At 38.6% G+C, this 19,371-nt stretch overlaps 1 protein-coding gene across 2 annotated transcripts in view; it reads right to left on the bottom strand.

Annotated features, from left to right (window-relative positions):
• LOC124166809 overlaps positions 1-8,613 on the bottom strand; it is a 28,589-nt gene extending 19,976 nt beyond the window's left edge. The window contains exons 1-2 of one of the 2 annotated variants that reach the window (XM_046544502.1): positions 8,506-8,613; positions 346-504 (exon numbers count right to left, since the gene is read on the bottom strand). In XM_046544502.1, coding sequence (XP_046400458.1) covers positions 346-504; positions 8,506-8,598 — 252 coding nt within the window. In that variant the 5' untranslated portion in view covers positions 8,599-8,613. Of the gene's footprint in view, positions 1-345; positions 505-1,300; positions 1,876-8,505 lie in introns of those variants that run through there. The other variant, XM_046544500.1, reaches the window with a different exon arrangement.
• Positions 8,614-19,371: the final 10,758 nt, after the last annotated feature.

Consider the following 19,371-nt stretch of genomic DNA (forward strand, 5'->3'; position numbering starts at 1 on the left):
TAAATGAATTAAAAACTTTAGATTTATCAAAAGAATATTCACAATACGTTTTCGCTCAAAATGTTCTCTTCTTTCGATTACCGGAGTTATTTTAAGAGTAAATCTCTATCCCCAAGACCTACTGCAACCGTAAATCGGCTCGTATCAATAATCTTCGTTGACACATTTTCTAACCAAGCACAAATTTGAAGTAAATTGTTTTAGTTGCAAATAACTCGGAGGAGAAAAGCTTCAACGACTAAACAATAGATGAAAATTATTACGATATGCACATTATGACGATTTTCACGAAATGTGTGAATCTTATTTAAAAACGTGTACAACACCCTTTGATTTTAATCTCACCATTCGGTCCACCATGCTGTAACCGGCGTCCTTGAGGTCCTCCATAAGCACCATGCTGTTAGCACCATCGCTCACAGTGCAGAAACACCTGGGCACCCAGTCAAGACCATCTCGGAACTCATCTTCCTCCGTTTTTCCATCGATCTTCCCATTCGACACCTTAAACACGCGAACGCAAGAGAACACAAACATTATAAATGCCACCGACCACTAACCAAAACAAAACGATCACGTCCACTAAGCCATCATGGAGCGCACTGATGTTGTTCGCAGGCACTGACAATGAGTATAAACTGCACATTACGCATATGCACTGACACTGAGCATTATAATATATAAAAACATTAGAAAACTGAACAAAATCAAGTACACCAATGATAGCCTAGTAGCCGGAACCGGTTCTAACATGCAACCACCATTAAATACTGTGTTATATTGGAAAGGCCTGTTTACACGATACATTAATACGTACGAGTTAATGTACGTTTGCGTGAATGATTTTTGTGGACCGGAACGGAACATGTACGAATGCATGAACCAAATTAGAACAGGTTCTATTTTCTGTGCATGCATTCGCACAAGTTGGGTGGTTACACGGTGCATTTTGGCGTTCATTCTCGCGTTCATACATTTAGACATTAACCCGTACGTGTTAATGTGCCGTGTAAACAGGCCTGAACATATAACACAATTTAGCACGGATTCATTGAATATCATCCAATTAATCAAATGCTTCGCACTGAAATATTCACTTTGATGATTACTAGTTGTAAGCAAACATGATTCTTGTTACACATTCAACGAATCCAGAGTGATTACTTAAATAATATTAATTGAACTTTCACTACGATGAATTCTGAGGAGGGAATGCAAATTCTGTTATCACTTTGGCACATTTTCTCGCTTTTCCATCACTATAGGCACAGATGAGTTTAATCCACATGGTGTTATTAACCTGAAACCCGATGTAAGCCGGCAGGATAACATTGTAGAAGTCCATTTCTTTGCGGAACATCAAGTCCGTCCCGTAGAGATCCCGCCATGCCTCGTTCGGCACGGGAACTTTCGCGACGAAGGGGATGGTAACCAATTTGCCCTCAGCAGTCTTCCCCGAGCCCTTCACATGATACATGGAACTCATAAAGTGTTCGCCCTTGACCGAGTCCTCGTCATGGCTCGTCGCGACTTTCAACTCCGTCCTGAGGCCCTCGTCCTGGAGCGCCTGTTCGATGCGGGCCCGTGTTTGGGGCCTGGCGAAGGGCCCGCAAGCCGAGTCGCTCATCGCTTCGGAGGGAAAGACGGCGAGTTCGCTCCGAAAGATGTCGCGTCGTCGTTTCCTCGTGTCGACTGAATGACTGAACGCAGCGGACAGCCTTGTGCGTGGAGGAAGGGTTATCTACCACTCGGGTTGCGCAACATTATTATCAACTCCTCGGTCCACAAGGTGACGCGGTTGCAAAAGAGGTAGCGGTATCGCATAATTCGCTAGCGAATATTTGAACAGGTCCGTTCAAATTTTCGGGGAGGGGTTCACTTTGAGAGGCAGTCATGTAGCCGGCCAGACTTTGGGGGCTTCGGCCCACCCGAAATTTTTTCCCTTATATTTTACTACACGCGTAAATTCGGCTGAAGGGACCATCAGTCCTGAGGCACCTATCCTCTGACACTCCATTTTTCGATAAATGTCGTAGCATTTCATTAAATCGGTCCAGTCATTCTCTAGTTTAAGCGAAGCTAACGCACAGCAATTCATTTTTATTATGTAGAAGATTGGTCACGAGAATGGAATAAGCTGAGTAAGATCTGATGCTTTCCCGGCGAATATTTTCGAAAAAGGCTATTCGGGCTTCCAGCCGGGTGATGGTGGGTTGCAGAATGGAGAGGGACCACCCAGCTGGAAGCCCGAATAGCCATTTTAGAATATATTCGCCGGGAAAGCATCAGATCTTACTCAGCTTACTCCATTGTCGGGACCAATATTCTATAAAATAAAACTGAATTTCTGTGCGTTAGTCTCGCTAAAAAAGGCTATTCCGGCTTCCAGCCGAGTGGTCTCCCTCCATTCTGCCACCCACCACCACCCGGCTGGAAGCTCGAATATCCTTTTTCGAGTAAGCTGAGATTTATCCGATTCAAATATTTATGTTGTCATCGTTAAATGCCCAATTCTTTAGTCCCAGCGGCAACCTTCCCAAATTTCTCCTTCAGCCACCTTCTTGCCTGATAAGAGAGTCCCCACAAACTTGTTGCGAAACTACGCAAGGCGGACTCGCAGAGCAGACGTCTCATTATCATGGGATTTTGCTAACAACTTACAATGACTCGTGCGGCACGCGTCTAACGCGGAAGTTATCTCATCCGTTTCATTCAGCGATTTTTTTTTCAAGGGCGTCCGCATACAGGTCAACCATATTCATTGGGACAGATTGCAAACAACATGACAAGCATGAATACTATCGTAAAAAGGTATCGTTAGCTGGTGTCAGAGTAAACAACATGCTGAACATGGAGGAAAACCAATCAAATTATGTGCGACTTCACTCTTTCCCGGCATAAATAATGCTAGAAAAATATCTTCAATGACTTAACCTGAGATTGGGATTGTAGCCACAAATTTACTTCGAGGAGTGCTTTTGAGATATGCGGATTGCTTGAACTAATGTAATGTAACGTCATACGTTTGTTCTGTTCCAAATCCTCTTTATTTTCTTAAAGATACCGTTTCTTTTTTGCCGACTACTTCGACCACCTTTCCCTTTTTTTCTCTCCCAGCTCAACAATCCCTCCTCTCATCTCATCAAAAACTCCCTAGTAACATCAAAATAAATAATAAAATAACAAACTTTGTAGTTAATGTAATGTAAACAGAAATTAGCTTCGGTGAAAACTTGGGAAGTCAAGGTTACTTAAAATGGTAGTTTTTTTGTCAATTTGCACGCATAGGAAACCAATACATTTAATTAAATAAGCTATATTTTTCGTTTGCATATTTGTGAAAGTTAAATTCATCGTCAGTTATTGGCAGACAGCGGCGGATCTAAGGAGAGGGCTAAGTAGCCCCCCCCCCCCCCTGGGTATCCAACTTACACCAGATAGAATGGTGATTTTTTTCCGACCCCCACTACTAGAGAAGTTTTAACCCCCACTTAGCCCCCCTTGTCCTTATCCTGTATCCGCCACTGTTGGGTGGACAATATGAAATGTAACCATATCGAGTGCCAGAACATTTGAGTTCAGCCCGTGGGCTCCCGGCTAGGTAATATATTTTTTCATGGCGAACTTCATCCGTTGGTGTATTTAACTTTGCACCCGTGCGCGTGACTGCGTACAAAGTCACCTGTTCCTGCATTGTTTTCAGACAATTAGACGTTTTCCTGGTACTTTTTGTCACTAATATCTCGACAGGTATTGAGTGTTGGCAGCTGAAACAAAAACTATACCTCACGGTTATCCATTTCCCATGAAATAGCAAAATATGAACGAGATGTGGCGAAGACGCTTAAGGGACTCTCCTCGTTAGAGGACATTAACTATCGCATGAATGATATCAATCCATAAATATAAAAAGAGAAACAATGATGGTTCCAGAGCGAAGAAGACCTTGTTTACTCAATTAGAGGAATATTATGAAAGATGCAACGCAGATGATACCGCAAACTCAACTAAAAATGTGAGAGGAGAAATAGACACAGATCTGCTGTCAACCATCTCAATGCTGGAAATGGAAGAGGAAGGGAGGGATTGTGGCGTCAAATTTCAACTGTATCCGACATGAGCAAAACAACTCTATGTGGAGCAGCATTTCTCGACTTCATTCCTTACGTAAAGGCATGTTTACACGGTACATTACTCTAACAAGTTAATATCTAAATTTATAAACGCGAGATTGAACGCCAAAATGCGCCGTGTAACGACCCAACTTGTGCGAATGCATGAACATAAAATAGAACCAGTTCTAATTTGATTCATGCATTCCTACATGTTCCGTTACGGTCCACCAAAATTGTTCACGCAATGAGACATTACCTCGTATGCAGTGGCGTAACTAGGAATATGCTTTGGGGGAGATGGGATAGCCTGGGGTGACGACCCCCTTAGGTTCGGAAAAAATTTTGAAAAATTACATGGGTGGAAATACATTTTACAACATTTTGGCACTAATAATTTAACTTTAAGCAGATTCAGTTACTATATTTCAAAACTACACAATGGTTTTTAAAAGTTTTTTTTTCGTTTCTCTAAGGCTTTGAGGGAGGGTTAACAATGTATCCCCTCAACCCCCCATTGTTACACCACTGCTCGTGCGAATTTATGTATAGTGTAAGCAGGTCTTAAGGCTTTCATGATTTTCATGAAGATCCTGTGGATATTTGTCTATTTTTCAGTAATTTCACAGTTCGACTACCTTTTGTTCTCGCACTTGAAGCATGAGCTTGCATGTGAACGCCTACAAAATAATAACGCGAAAAATTTCGTGCTTCGATGGCTGACATCATTGGCGGTATCTTTCTATTAAGAAGGACTAATTAAGCGCGCATAAAAAAGCTTAAAATATATTTTTCATAGTGGTATTTAATTTCTGGATACGTCTCGTTTTATACATACTAGAGGAATTCTCACAGCCTACGTCGAGCAAAATTTTTTTTTCCCTTCATAAAAATAATACGGCAAAACTACAAGAAAAATAACTCCATTTACTCATGAAATTCATTTGGTCTGCCTCGTGCGGTATTTATGAGGAAGAAAAAAATGTATGCTGATAATAATGCGAACACTGACTTTTTCGAAATTTCCGGAACTATGAATCTAGAGAGTTGAACTTGAAGGAAAAAATACGCTAAATAAATTCACAGGGTGAAATACTTGGCCGTATCGCCTTGTATGTTTTCCCCACGTGTTACTTGACACCAAAAAAGTATATCAGAGTGTTGAATCACTCTTCCTCACAACGTGCACACTGTACAGTCGGATTCAAAAGTATTGCAACAAATGGAGCGGCGCCACTTTCGCCCCAGTTTTGAAATCGAGTTTCGGTATTTTCTATTGCACCAGTGGGAGGGCAATTTGAACAATACATGGCTCCGTAGCCGAGTGGGTCTATACTGTGCGCTGTAACTTCATGAAAATCATGCGAGGGATCAAGTCCGAAGTAATCAATTTTTTCTCTATATCTCTCTCAATTTGTCGTTTCTGTCGGACCCGGAAATGTAGTGGCATTCTAATATCATGTTCTTCATCCAACACCTATTGAGTGTAAGGTAAGGGTATACCCTTCCTTGGGACTCCTTACCCTGCCATCCGACTGCCCTTCCTCTACACTCAATTAACGGTAAGGCAAGTTTAGGACTATCCTTCGTCCATCCTTCCTTGGAACCTCTTCTCTGTAAGATAACATAAGCAGCCTTTGATAGCAAAGCTAGACGGGATGCACAACAAATATTTTAAAGTCCTCTAAGGAAAAGTAGTTGCTATAATTGTGTGAAAATGACCTAATGTTTCTATTTGACTGTCAAGGAGACATGGCGAGAGTGATGTTTGGGATTTGAATGCCGATGTTATTTTCTGAAACAAATAAATAAATATATAATAGGCAAGGTTACCTTGGTAGCCGTGGGTCTCACGGTGTGTGGGTCCCGGATTCAAGTCCACATGAAGGGTAATTTTTTTCTGCCTTCTAATTTTAGAAATCACTGTTACAACTCATCCCCATTCGTTTAATTTAGTTGCGATTGTAATAGCTTAGTTGCGATAATTATGTTGCGATTTTTATATTTTCATATTATCTTATGGATTTTTAGTTTTCATATTAGCCCTACCCTTCCTTTACCCTTCATTGAGACTGGCCCAACCCTTCCTCTACCTTTACCCTACACTCCAGGAAGGATAGGGCCTACCCGCCAATGTTCTAAAATACGCTATACGTCTATCCTTGCTTAAGGGTATAGGAAGGGTAGTCCAAGGAAGGGTAGTTTTAAGAACCAGAAATAAAAAGATAACTGAGAGAGATTTATATGTAGTGAGCCAGATATAATTGCAACAATAAAAAGCAATTTTTTAAGATGGATATCATCATCATCTGGAGTTTTTCCTGTTGGCAGGTCCCTTGCGCCAACGCTGTCTCCATTATTTCCTGTTTCCGGCCATTTCTTTTTAGTCGCTATATTTTCCCATCTGTAAATTGTCAACTAACAGCCGGTATGATAAAACAGCCTGTTAACTGTAGACCAATTGATAAGACAAGTGACTGACCAAGACTGCGTTTGTGAGACCAAGTGCCAAAGGATGTAAAGAGATGTGGAGTGGAAATAGAAATGACAGAAGAGTGAATGCGGTTCGTTTGCGAGGCCAAAAACCATCATGGGTTCACATGGCCACACGAGTGAGTAAGTTACGTGGGAATCCATAAGCTCCTCAGGCCAGCAATGGGAGGGAGAGATGGAACAAGAAAGAGAAAATAACAGTTACATAAATACTTGTCAAAAGTAAGAAAAGCTTACTTTTTGTTCTGTCTATTTACTGCATCTTACACTCCCAACAGGTATGAGGCCAGCAATTTTCTCCTGGGGAGCTTAGCAATTCCTACACTAGAAAATCGTACACATCATTGAACCAGCTACACATATTTTTCATTGGAATCTTGCTGAAAGTTAAATTCGAAGTTTTTTTGCAGACATTAGATATGGAATATAACTAATGAGGCGATGGCAAAACTACACATAGGCCTAAAGGCTACCGATTGTGACAAACGGCAATGACTGAGTTTATGCCTAATAGCAATTAGGCCAAAGCATCAGAATTCTATATAGAGTTTAATTTCACTCATTTAATTTTTTTTATTTCGCTTGTTCTAAATTAATGACTTTCAACACTGTACAGTTATTGACTTTAAATAAAATATTGAATATTGTATGGATTTTGTCGTTTATATTGTGTACTATAGTTTGAAATGTGCACATGAAAGAATTATTATACTGTGTTTAGCACCTAAATATTAAAGAAAATAATTATACTGTAAATAAAAAAGTCAATTTCTTTGAAAATATTTTGTCTTAGAGCTGTTTGCATTATGCAGATGTTTGGATTGCATATGTCTGTATTAGCTGGACTCCAATGTATTTGGAAAAATGGAGTATTCGAGGATGGATTGCCCTGGGCTAGTGGTCTCCTCAACAGATGTATCAACGGCAGTTGCCGTAAGGGAAAAAAATTTGGTGGAGAGTGAAACCTCCAATGCTCTTCCCTCGCCTGACATTCAGTTGCAAGAGTTAAGGCTACTCCATCTTCATCGCAAACTTCTCCAAAAATATCAGCTCATGTTCGAGAGCTCACGTTCATTTCCTATGGGGTCTTTCAGTCAGACCCAATATTACAATTCTACCAGGTAATTCTGTAAGTGGATGGAAAAGATACGTTATGACAAAAAAGGTATTTCTCATTCAGTCATTTTCTCATAACTTTTAAGTGAAAAAATGCAAAATTTACCACCCAATTTTCATGAGTTAGTGATGCTCTTCATTTCTGGTTCATTAATTCATTTAGATAAAAAGGTAGATTTAACTGTTCATTTTCATCATTTTCAGTAAAAAGAGCAATTCTTGATGGACCCTCCCAGCATATTACAGTTGAGGACCTCAAAATCCGGAATCCAGAAATTCAGAACATTTGAAAACTCCTCTGCGTAGTGTTTTGACTTGCCACTCCAAGTGGCTTCACTTGATGACCATCAAATGATTCTAATATTTATGACGTGGGTTTCAATTCCACCTTCATCAAATTATCACTTTTACAATGTGTCAGTATTCTGTAAGGCAGAACATTCAATTGAGCTCCGGTATCTAGTTTAAATTTGAAGTTTACACCATTAACATTAATAATCTCAGACCAGACGTTCGAATCATCTGTATACTCAAACTGCTCACAACATTTTCAATTATAAAATCATTAAGATCGTGTTCAACACTGGGCAGATAAGTCAACTGATTTTACTTTAGTATTATTATACAATTTTCTAACTTTACATGCAATTGCAAAATGATTTTGCTTTCCACAATTATTGAAAATTGTACCAAATGCTCGACATTCTCCTTTTTTATGCTTATAATTGCACGTTTGACACAAATTCACTACTGTCTAAGGTAGGTACTTATCAGTATGCCTCACTGAATCCTTCAATGCTTCAGCTCTCGTTCTTTTCCTGCTGACTGCATCCACGGGTTTGGTTCCTTGCAGGGTCTCAGCCTGATGTTTCCCCATCTCAGCTGCCTTGCAGATCTCTTTTATGCACCCTGAAAATTCCAAGTTGGTGCATGAGTTTTAAGCTAGTAATCCGTCACAAAAAAGACCGATTGAGCTCGAGGTATGCGTCCTCTTAAAAACTAACACTAAATATCAGCGCTGATGTTGGGCACTACGTGATAGTTTTTGTATGAGCACATTTTTTTCGCATAATAAATGGAAGCGGTTAACTAGGGCTGGCAACTGATAAGCAACGGAGCTGTGGCAAGGCGACGTCACTGAAAATGAGTTCTAAGAGGTGTGTAAGGAGTTGTAGAAGACTGTAGCTGCTTTTCAAAAGTTAGGCAAGGAAAACAAACCTGTCTAGAGACAAAAGAAAAACCAAAGCTTAAAATATAGGAGTTATTCGAGGATAAGATCCTAGCTTAGGCCGAGAAGTTCATTCCTTGTCTTGGTTTGTTGGTGCAGGCCGAAGAAAGGACAAGAGGCGGGAGCTCAAGGGTTAGGAGGTAAAATGGTATGTATTGGTATATGGGCACTTTACCCGAGTAGAGAGGTTCAGATCCAGTTGAGTCTACCTGACTCGCCCCAAAAAGAGGTAATGCGAAGTTGGGCCTAACCGGTCATATCAACGCGTGGAAAATAGCTGGAGACTGATTGTGAGTGGTAAATAGGTCTAACGCCTCAACAGATGAAAGTTAATAGGAATTAAGTTACAATTATGCAAATCGAAGGTTTTTATTGAAGAAAATTGGCCACACCATTCCCCTGCAGTTAATTTCATGCCCTAGAGAAGCATTTCCGCCCCTCAGCATTTACGGAAATGGCAATTAATATACCATGAATTTTTCTCGGACTTCCGACATACTGTTAGTGAGACTCGTCCATCGAAGCGTTGGCAGAAATTGGGGAGCCTAACCGGGACGGAAACCTAGAGAGAAAAAGCCATCGCTACAGCTCAACGGGAAAGCAGCAGCAGAAAAAAATACTTCTCAGGCACTATAAATTTCATTGTTTAGGCCAACTTGTTGAAATCGTTGCGGCCTCGAAAATATTCACGCAAATGGCAGAAAATAATCACCAAGATGGACAGAGAATTTTGAATGATTTTTGGAATGTTATGTGAATTGGCATAGAAAATATAGTAATTCGACACTTGAATAAACACTTGAAGAGGCATCGCATTGGTGTTAGCCATGTGTGAGAGAGTTACTATATTACCTTTACCGTTATTCAAATCAAGGCCGCAGTCGTAACGTAGTGGGGATAGAAACACCCATGTAATTTCTGGGAAAATTGAAAATATTGCAATTGCTTTTAGATGGCTTACCAATGAAAATTTTCGCTTGAACAGATTAATGAACAATGTTTAAAAATAATTTATGAAAACCACAGAGTCACTCGTCAACGTATGTCAGGCTTCATACGTAATACCACTGACAAGTATTGTACAACAAGGCGGTATGTGAGTTTATGAACCCCTTAAACAACGATGTAAAACGACTGCTCCTGCCATACACATAAAATGTCCGGATTGGAGGGGTTCATTATGAGGGATTTCGCACATGATCATTCTCTCTAGAATTTTGATAGGAAGAGGAATTGAGATCGCCTGACTTTCCCACCGCTACCACGCCAATGACCTCAAGCTATTACCATTATTACATCGTGCTACATAAAACACATGCTCGCAAAAACGGATGAGTTGATCTTTACCATTATGGTCTTAATGTACTATGTGGAACTTCCGAAACCGTAAATGTATGGAAAGTGATAACCAACACAAAAACAGTAACCCGATTGAATCTTAACGTACAACTCAACCTCCCAAGTGCAGCAAATTATTTCATTTAAATAATATTAATTTTAATGCTTTCAACAGTGTCATGGGGATCAGTTAGCGACCGATTTTTGCGTCCTTTAATTACACTGCTATTTTGACGAAAAAATCACATCTCAAATAGCGAGATTTTACAAATGCCTATTACTTTTTTTCGATTCTTCCCACCCTACAGATACAACCAGTAAAATAATTACGAACATTATCGTAAAAAGCCCGCATGACTTTTTCAAAGTAAGTTTATCCTATGAATTGTTCTACCGCCAGTGAAAAATTTTCGTACTCACATAAATGGCCATCCGAAGAGTTTTTATGTTTCTTTCGTAGTCTCCTTCGCACTGTCTTCTTTCACCAACTCCGTAACTGCTGATGAATAAGGTGATCTTGACGAAGAGGGTTGGCTGGTCTATCAGCTGTCTAATCAAGAAATAAGTTGCTTGAAATGACACCAAGGTTCGTGACGATAAGACTAGAGGGGGGTTAGACTTGATAGGAGGCGGGGTAGGGCAGTTACTGAGGCCGTCGAATTAAGGCAGGCGCGGCATCAAATAGCCATGACTACTGCCCAATTTTACGTCGCGGAGAAGACTGTTACGAGAGGCAATGGCATAATGCAATACTTTCGTGAAATGATGATAATCTTGCGGGTGACGTCTTTGAATGACCTTTGAAGCAGATTTTCCCCCTCCCACAATGGGATGATTTTTCTAGAAGGTCTATGCGCGAAAAAGGTTGGAAAAATTGCTTCCTGGCCCTCGCGTAGGGATACTGTTTTCCGCTGAAGTTATTCCGCGAAGGCTTAAAATTAAATTCGTTCTTCCGCGTAACGAATCAATTTTCTAATCGCACCTAAACGTATTATTAAATTAATAAGCAACGTCAAATATTAAAATTAATAGATTTAAATATTTTATAAGTTATTTATGTTATGCTGTCGCTTGCTTTTTACTGTTTTTTTTAATTTATCGGAACTATTTAGTGTGGGGGCTAGTTGTCACGTGACACTCGAAGAGGCCCACAATGGTTCTCCTGAAAATCTTTCATCAGTCTGGCGGCAACTTGCATTGAGTTAAGAGGTGAGTACGGGAGTGTTCCCAAAAAGTTAACAGCTTGCACATTCTACATTCCTCTCCGGTGTTGATGGTGTGTGATTTCGACTTTAGGCATGTGAAATAATTGTTGTAGCGAGTAACTATGGAACCCGTAAAGTAAATTAATTTTACGGAAAATGGTGTTCAACGAAGTGCTGAGAACCCGTGACCCCGTATAGTCTTCAAGCTTATCAAGTAATTTTCATATTTTATTCCATGTTTGAGGCTACGTAATGTAATCGTTATCGATGTGATGGTCGTGAATATATTTTTCGGAGGGAAGTTTCCATCGTTCATTTACATGAACCGTTCTCGTTTGGTCATGTTTTGGGACTTGCAATATACTTGCAACGCATGAAATATCCATTTTTGTGTGTGGTGAATTTCTCTCGCCCCTCAAATTTTAAATTCACTATTTCTCGGCAAGCGTGGACCAAGGTCGTAAGACGTGCTCCAGAAATTTTTTGACCGGGGTTTCAATGTAAGCTTTTGAATCGGCGATTCTCGGGACTGTACATTGCTCTATACCGTCATAATCAGTTGGTACTGACGTTGTCTTTTCAAGTTTTCACCGGTGTGTTATATTGGTTGCGTCAAAAATTGTTAATCAAAGTATTCGTATATTCCATAACTATGTAGTGATGTGAATCAGAATCTGAAACATCATATCTTTTGTCAATCTTCATTGGTATATTCCACATTGCAGCCACTTATTCTACGGATTGGTGTAGGAAATGAGTAAATTGGTACATGATTTGAAACGCTTCTTTGAAACTAAGGTTGGGCCATAAGTCTGAGGGAGTTGGAAATAAGAATTAGAAATTAGATCACAAGAAGTTAGAAATTCTTTCCCTGTATGATTGGTTCCACCTGAACGGTTAAATTTACCGGAGATGTAATGACGTCATCAACTCGTGAAATGTGGGCGTTACCTTCGCATGTTTTTCTTTTTAAACTGAGAATGGCTGAGTTGTGAAGACTATTTTTCCTCGTAACTTAATAATCTTCGGAGTTTCCTCTTAACTAATACAATGTCCCCACTTCCTTTTACCGAATACGTATAATGAATTGCGGTTTCGGGTCTGAAAAATCTTCCCTACTGTGGCATTTTGCCTCCTAAACACTGCAGCAAAATACATGGTAGCGTGGGTGACTACTGGTGACTACTAGTAGCGCTTGGTTCACTATTAGGCACGACATTTTTTTAAAATTCTCAGTCGGTAGGAATCGAATTCCAATAACTTTATTTAATTTTGTTTATTTCTACTAGAAAATTTTATCAATATGGCTCACTCAAACATTCTCGCATATTTTAATTCTTTATAGTGATAACATTTATATAATGACTAGAGGTTTACAAAGGATAGTAATCGTTTGAATCGAGCACTAAGTCGAGGCGAAATTTAATTTGTTATTTTTCTTTCTTTACAGCAATGCAAATCCGTTGTCGCTGTCGATTGCGTGAAGTGAAATCAGATTTTGCGGGAAATCCTTACAAGGTCACATGGGAGAGGTGTGCTGATTAAGATATGGTAAGTCAGTCAAATTTTCGTTCATTTTAATTTTATACATCCTTGGTGGTTCATTCGATTCCTTTAGCATTTGATTCATGTATATTCTGCTTTTACTTCACATTGTCTCAATGCACTCGCAAAGTAGAACTATTTAATGACGTAGTGACCATTCATTTGGTGATTCACGGGCATTGTAAACTTTTTCTCGACGTAGATTTCTCTGTCTGCTTTGTTCCTCCGTGAGGGAGACTCCCAGGAAAAAAATATCCAAAATATACGAAAAAATTTTATGCAATGAGGTGGCATTAGGTAGGGTCATGTATCACGAGAACATTCAAGAAACCTTTTTAGAATTATGTTTCAATCCTCAACGAATTAAACGTATGTTTCAGCTTCACAGTGATAAGTTAATAGTCGTCATGCTAATCCATTGCGAGGATTTAGTTTTGTTCAGCTTCATTCAGATAAATAGGTTTACCTATAGCCATGATTAATCATTATTATAGCTTAATTTGAATGACTTGCGTACTGCGATTTACCCAGCTTACTTGTCCCCTTTGCCTCCTATGCACCATTCTTACTTCGATCTATTTCTCAGCTCGAGTGATACGTCTTTATTTGAGCTCATACTTGTTTTTGACACAATAGACCCGTTCAGGACTTCATTTTATTGTCGATTATGATGATAGCACTGACATGTTTTTCCGTTTACAACCCGCCGTTCTTTTATCGAGCAATGCTCGATGAAAAATCGAAGGTGTCGAGACTTTGGCGGAAAATTTGATACCGTAACAAATTAATGCGGAGCGAGTCACCGTCCCTAGATACTCCCAAGCATCTCTCATGTAACAAGCGAAGTTAATTTCCGCTTGTTTTATTTATTTTTTCTGGCGATAACACTTTTATTACTAGAATGAAAACAGTAGAAATATAGTAAGATGCGGATCAGCAGTGGCGGATCCAGAATAGGGAAAAGGGGGGAGGCTAAGTGGGGGTTAGCCGACTAGCAGTAGTGGGGGTCCGAAAAAAATTACTATTTATCTAGTGTGAATTGGACACACAAGGGGGGGCTATATGGCCCCCATAGCCCCCCCATAGATTCGCCACTGTGCGTACAATTAAAAATATAACTGCTTACAAAATAAATACAACAATTATTAGCCTATGAAGGTTAGGCTATTATTATAAGAGAGCTACTAGACGGTTCTCTAGTTAGAAATGCTTTCCCTCTCTGATCGGTTCTGATTTATCAGAGATGTAATGGCATCACCAACTCATGATATGTGGGCGGTACCTTCTCGTATCTTTTCATTTTAAACAGAGAATGGCTGAATGAAGAAGATCATTTTTCCTCGTAACTAATCTTCCCACTTCATCAACCGAAATTTCATTATGAATTGCAGTTTCTTGTCTGAGTAATCGACCCTATTGTGAAATTTTTCCTCCTAATGGCTGCAGCGAAATACTTAGCGGCGTAGGTCTCTAGTGCTTGGTTCACTGTTGGGCAGTCCAGGCTCTCCTTTCACTTCGTAATAAATTTTTCAATTTCTCAATCGGCAGGCATTATAGTCAAATAACTGTCTTAAGAGCCGTTTATTTATACTTGCCCAATGCATGATTTTAGCTTACTTCGACTGACTTGCGCACTACGACCCGGCCTGTTCTAGTATTTCTCATAATGGCTAAAACTTACTTCCTTGTTATCATACACATGAGTAGGGTTCCTTTCCCCCAAATTAGGCGTGTAAATGCCTAAGACCTCTTATCTCTGCTGCCCAAGGGAATAGGAGGTAATCTATAAGGATATCTGTAAGAAAAAGAAATTCTTGATACTGATATAAATTCATTTATCTAGCACTCGTCACAAAATACCAAGTACACTTCTTCCACATTTATGCAAGGATGCACAATAGTTTCCAAGCATTATTAGCATGTTTCAATCAATTACAGGTCAACATTGACTAATGATAATGACTCGTCATTTTCATTTGTCACAAAATATGATTTTGATTAATTTTTATTTTCTTTTCTCTCGAATGTCTGAAATTATAGCTATGCCGAACCAACCGCAACTCAAATTTCGTTCTTTCAATAAATGCTCGCATAACTTTAGTTTTGAAAGACATATCAAATGAATGTTGTTTCAAAATTTTAAAGGGGAAGTTGCATGACTTAAGGGATGTTATATGGAATGTGAGCTAAGGGTTGGTGGTGTGATGACAGGGGAGACCTGAGAGGTCTGGATTTGATCCTGTGAAACCAATCAGGAGTTTTCCTGTGAAAACATTTGTGGTGGTAGATCGTTTACTTTGCGAATTTTTTCCATTGACCTCCCACATAGGGTCTAGACTACGAGCAGAATTTTATGCACAATATATTAGGCGCAGCTTCCCCCTTTTACTTATTCTCAGTACCTACTCTTCTACATCTGTATACTACGCAGCAAGCCGCGTCAATAAGCGTGTGGCAGGGGGTGTTTGAACACCAGCCGTTAAGGAATAAAAAGGAAAGGCTATAACGAAGTTCTACCCAGAATTCTTTTATCGTGCGGGAGGAAAAAAAATTCACTCATTCATCCATTCGAAAAAATATCTCCTATTATCGTTTCTGAGGGACCTGGAAATACAGTGTTGTTCTAATACGATTTTCTCCGAGTCTTCCTCTTCTTGTAGTGCCTGTTTTCCAAAGCGGAAAAATGTCAAGCGAATTATGCCTACTATCTGCGTGGCCTGTTGCAACTAGACATTTACTTTTTAAGTCCATTGTACAATAGTGAGTCGATTATTCAGTCATCTATTTCTCCTACGGTTTTATTCATACCTGTCGCCATATTAATGCAAGCGTATAAAACCCAAATCTTATAAAACGTGTTTATCGTTTTAAGTTTCCCGTTGATTTTAACCATTGGCTTTGACTTGCAATGGTGAAATGCCTACCTTTTATTTTTATCATCAGTCCTCCATAAGAGTTACATGTATTTCTCCTTAAACAATGTAAAAAGTTAAATATAATACATGCACAAATAATTTTGGAGCTATTGTTGACCTCAGAGTCTATTGTCTGTTGGAGGGATCACCTTCAGAAATACAATCGTAATTTTGTGTATATTGCTGCGAAACAAGGAATGCCTTCCAGATGAACTTTTGATACATTAGAAACACACAATAAATATGAACTAAAAAATGGAATTAACAATAAAAAGGGAATATGGTTTTGATGGTCAAATTTATATGGTTTGCAAATACTTCTGTTAGATATCCCCTATAATATTTTTTTTATATACAGCCAGGTTCACTTGCTTAACGATGATATTTATGTTGTTATTCTCGTAGCCGTATACATGTTGTTACTATCTTTGATTGTTTTTCGCAAACTAGTGCGAATTTTTTGGTCCCAAGAAAAGAAAGCTACCTTTAAAAAAATAACATTTGGTTTGGGCAATACACCTGAAGTATTTATTCGTAGATAGTATTATTGGGGCTTATCCAAGACTTTTGGACTACCTCCACCACCACGAAGGTAGAAAACCTTAGCATCTAATAGATTTATCAATGTCTCAGGGGAAGTAAGTACCTGCAGTTAAAAAATTATAGGAAAAGAGAGTGAAAGGCCATCTGCTCAGGCTGAAGGAGCAAGTGTGATTGCTCTTAGAGCTGTATGTGTACGTTTGAGCGAATTTTTAAATGCACTAGCCCAGCTCAATATGCCTTAATTTACACTAGAACATACGAATGCATAATAAATATTGTGAATTACAGTTAAAAAACACATTACGAATCATGTAGTGTTGCATTTTACAATTTTTCAAACTATTTGCAATATTATTTGTATAATGCTTCCATTTTAGATGCTCATCAATTGCTAAACCATGGTATTTGTATTCATCAACTCGAACCAGTGTGAAACTGTCAGCATGTCATTTTAGTACGCTTGGAAGAATGTTACACAATATTAGTCAATGGAAAAGCTGATGTATAAATTTAAACATTATTTGTGTTTTCTCGCATAATTTAAGTTTGTTCGATGCAAACCATTGATTGATATCTTTTATATCACATTTTACGTATTGCTGTATATCAATCCAGTTCACACTTTAGTAAGACAGGACTAGGTTATCCGCAAAGGCGGTTAGTTTAACACTGAAATTTAGATTACACTGATGATTGATTTATAAAAAAATCATATTGGACCTAACGCTGATCCTTGAACCACTCCAGAGCAAATATTTTCGGAACTTTTATGGCTATTGTAGTACCTTAAAAACTTTAAGCGCGCAGTCAGGAAACTTTCGAAATGACTTTGTAGAAATGCTACGAATTTCTGCCAGATGCGGTTTATCCAAATACATCTTGTATTTTATTGTATCAAAGGCTTTTTTATAACTATGCATACAGCAGCGGTTTATTTATTACATTTAATGGACTGGAAAATCGGGTTGATAAAGTTTTTCGAGCGTCCTGTGTACTTTTACCTATCCTAATACGAGGTTTGTCCTATAAGTCCTTAGAATTTCCGAAAAATTGCTCTCTTAGTTTCCAAAATCAATGTTTATCAGAAATTAGCACTTGTGACTCGTCAGCAGTTGAAGTTTGAGCTGTATCCATCCCATAGTTTCTTTGTTGTTACCGCTTGTAGAGAACAACTTTTGCTTGCAATATAGTATAGAGCTGAAAGGAGACTAAAATCAAACATGTATAATAATTGGTCCAATAAAATTTGTTTTTATACCTTTTTCTAAAGACATATGAACGACCGTCGTACTATATTGACTGTGACAAAACTACTTCCTTTCCCGGAAAATTTACCAGTATTCTTATTACAAGTTTTTCAAGTACGTTAGAATAAGTTTAGAGCAAAGAAATCGGACGGTAATTGTGAATACCACGTAGTTCGACTATTTTGTGAACGGGAACAATAATTTCTTGCTTTAAGGATGCAGGGAGCCTTACATTTGGCAAGCTTTGATTGAAGAAATGGCAGAGTACGTCTGCAATGTTTTATATGATAATTTTATCATACCAGCATTTAGTTGATCCGAACGGGCAGCTTTTTTAAAGATTGGCTATTGGCAATTTTTAATACATCAGGCGTAGTGACTGGTTCCAAAAAGGAGTTTAGGCTTAGATGATTTTTACTATTTGATGAATTATCAATCATTGAATTATTTTTTACAAATGGATACAATTTAGGAGACTCAAATGTGCTTATGAACTCCTTCTTGAAGTCAATATCAATAATAACTGGGTCATTTAAGGTCCGATTTCCTTGTATTAGTTGTATCCGAAGTTTGTTTCGCTCTCGTTAATTCCTTGAAGATGCTCCACTGTGTCTTTTTATTTCGATTTACTTTGTCCAATTGTTTCATGTAATAGAAATTAGCCGCATTACGGACACATATACAGTTTATTTCTTATCTTTAGGTACTCTTTTCTCAAGCCGTTATTGTGCGGGTGATGACGTAGTTTTTGAAAAAGATTTTTTTTACGCGCAACTTTGCTCATCGAGGAGTCAGTCATCCAGGGCTTTAATTTTACGGCACGTTCATTCCTGACCATACTTAGACTAATTTAAATATGTTAACAGTATGTTTGAAAATGTAGTAAAAGTTTAGGAAATTTCATGTTCTTCATACAATACTTCCCGAGAATACAGTCGAGCATTTTCATTTAATGATTTACGGCAGCAGTACTATAGCAAAGTGACATTAGATGGTGTACTTTCGTTTTCTTCGCGAGCAGAAAGATTGGAGATTGGGTTGGACTCGAGAGTGATGCGTTATACCTAAATGCATAACCTTGGCTTGGAGATCTACATTAAATGTTGAAGAATCGAGTGATTACCTGATCTGAACAGGTAGATCATTGTATAGTAATTCTGGTTGCTTCAGTGATTAAGGTAGTCAAGCCACATGAACTCATGAGATTTGTAAACTGCTTGGAATCGCAGCTGGGCATTAGTAACTGAACATTCATATCACCGACCAAAACTAATTTTTTAGATATGCCTTTTGATTAGGGTTCAAAATCTAAAACAAATTGATCAATAGAAATTTTTTGTCCCTGTATTCGACAAAGAGATCAAATAAACAAAACTTGCATGAAACATTGATCAACAAGCAATCAGTAGGGCTTATATGACAAGGCCTCAGTACGGTTGTTATGTCATGTCTTATAAAAGCTAACACCTCTTGCTCTTTCAGAAGTACTACAACTTCCATAAGAATAGTACCTACCCACTCACTGTATATACATTACTTTAATCAGATTGTATTCATATTTCATTCAAAGCTACAATGTCGGGTAATTGTGAAAAGCTATTTAAATGTGAAAAAAGTAAATTAAAGTTT

Source organism: Ischnura elegans, chromosome 10 (genome assembly GCF_921293095.1).
Source record: "Ischnura elegans chromosome 10, ioIscEleg1.1, whole genome shotgun sequence".
In the NCBI taxonomy this organism is placed as follows: Eukaryota; Metazoa; Arthropoda; class Insecta; order Odonata; family Coenagrionidae; genus Ischnura; species Ischnura elegans.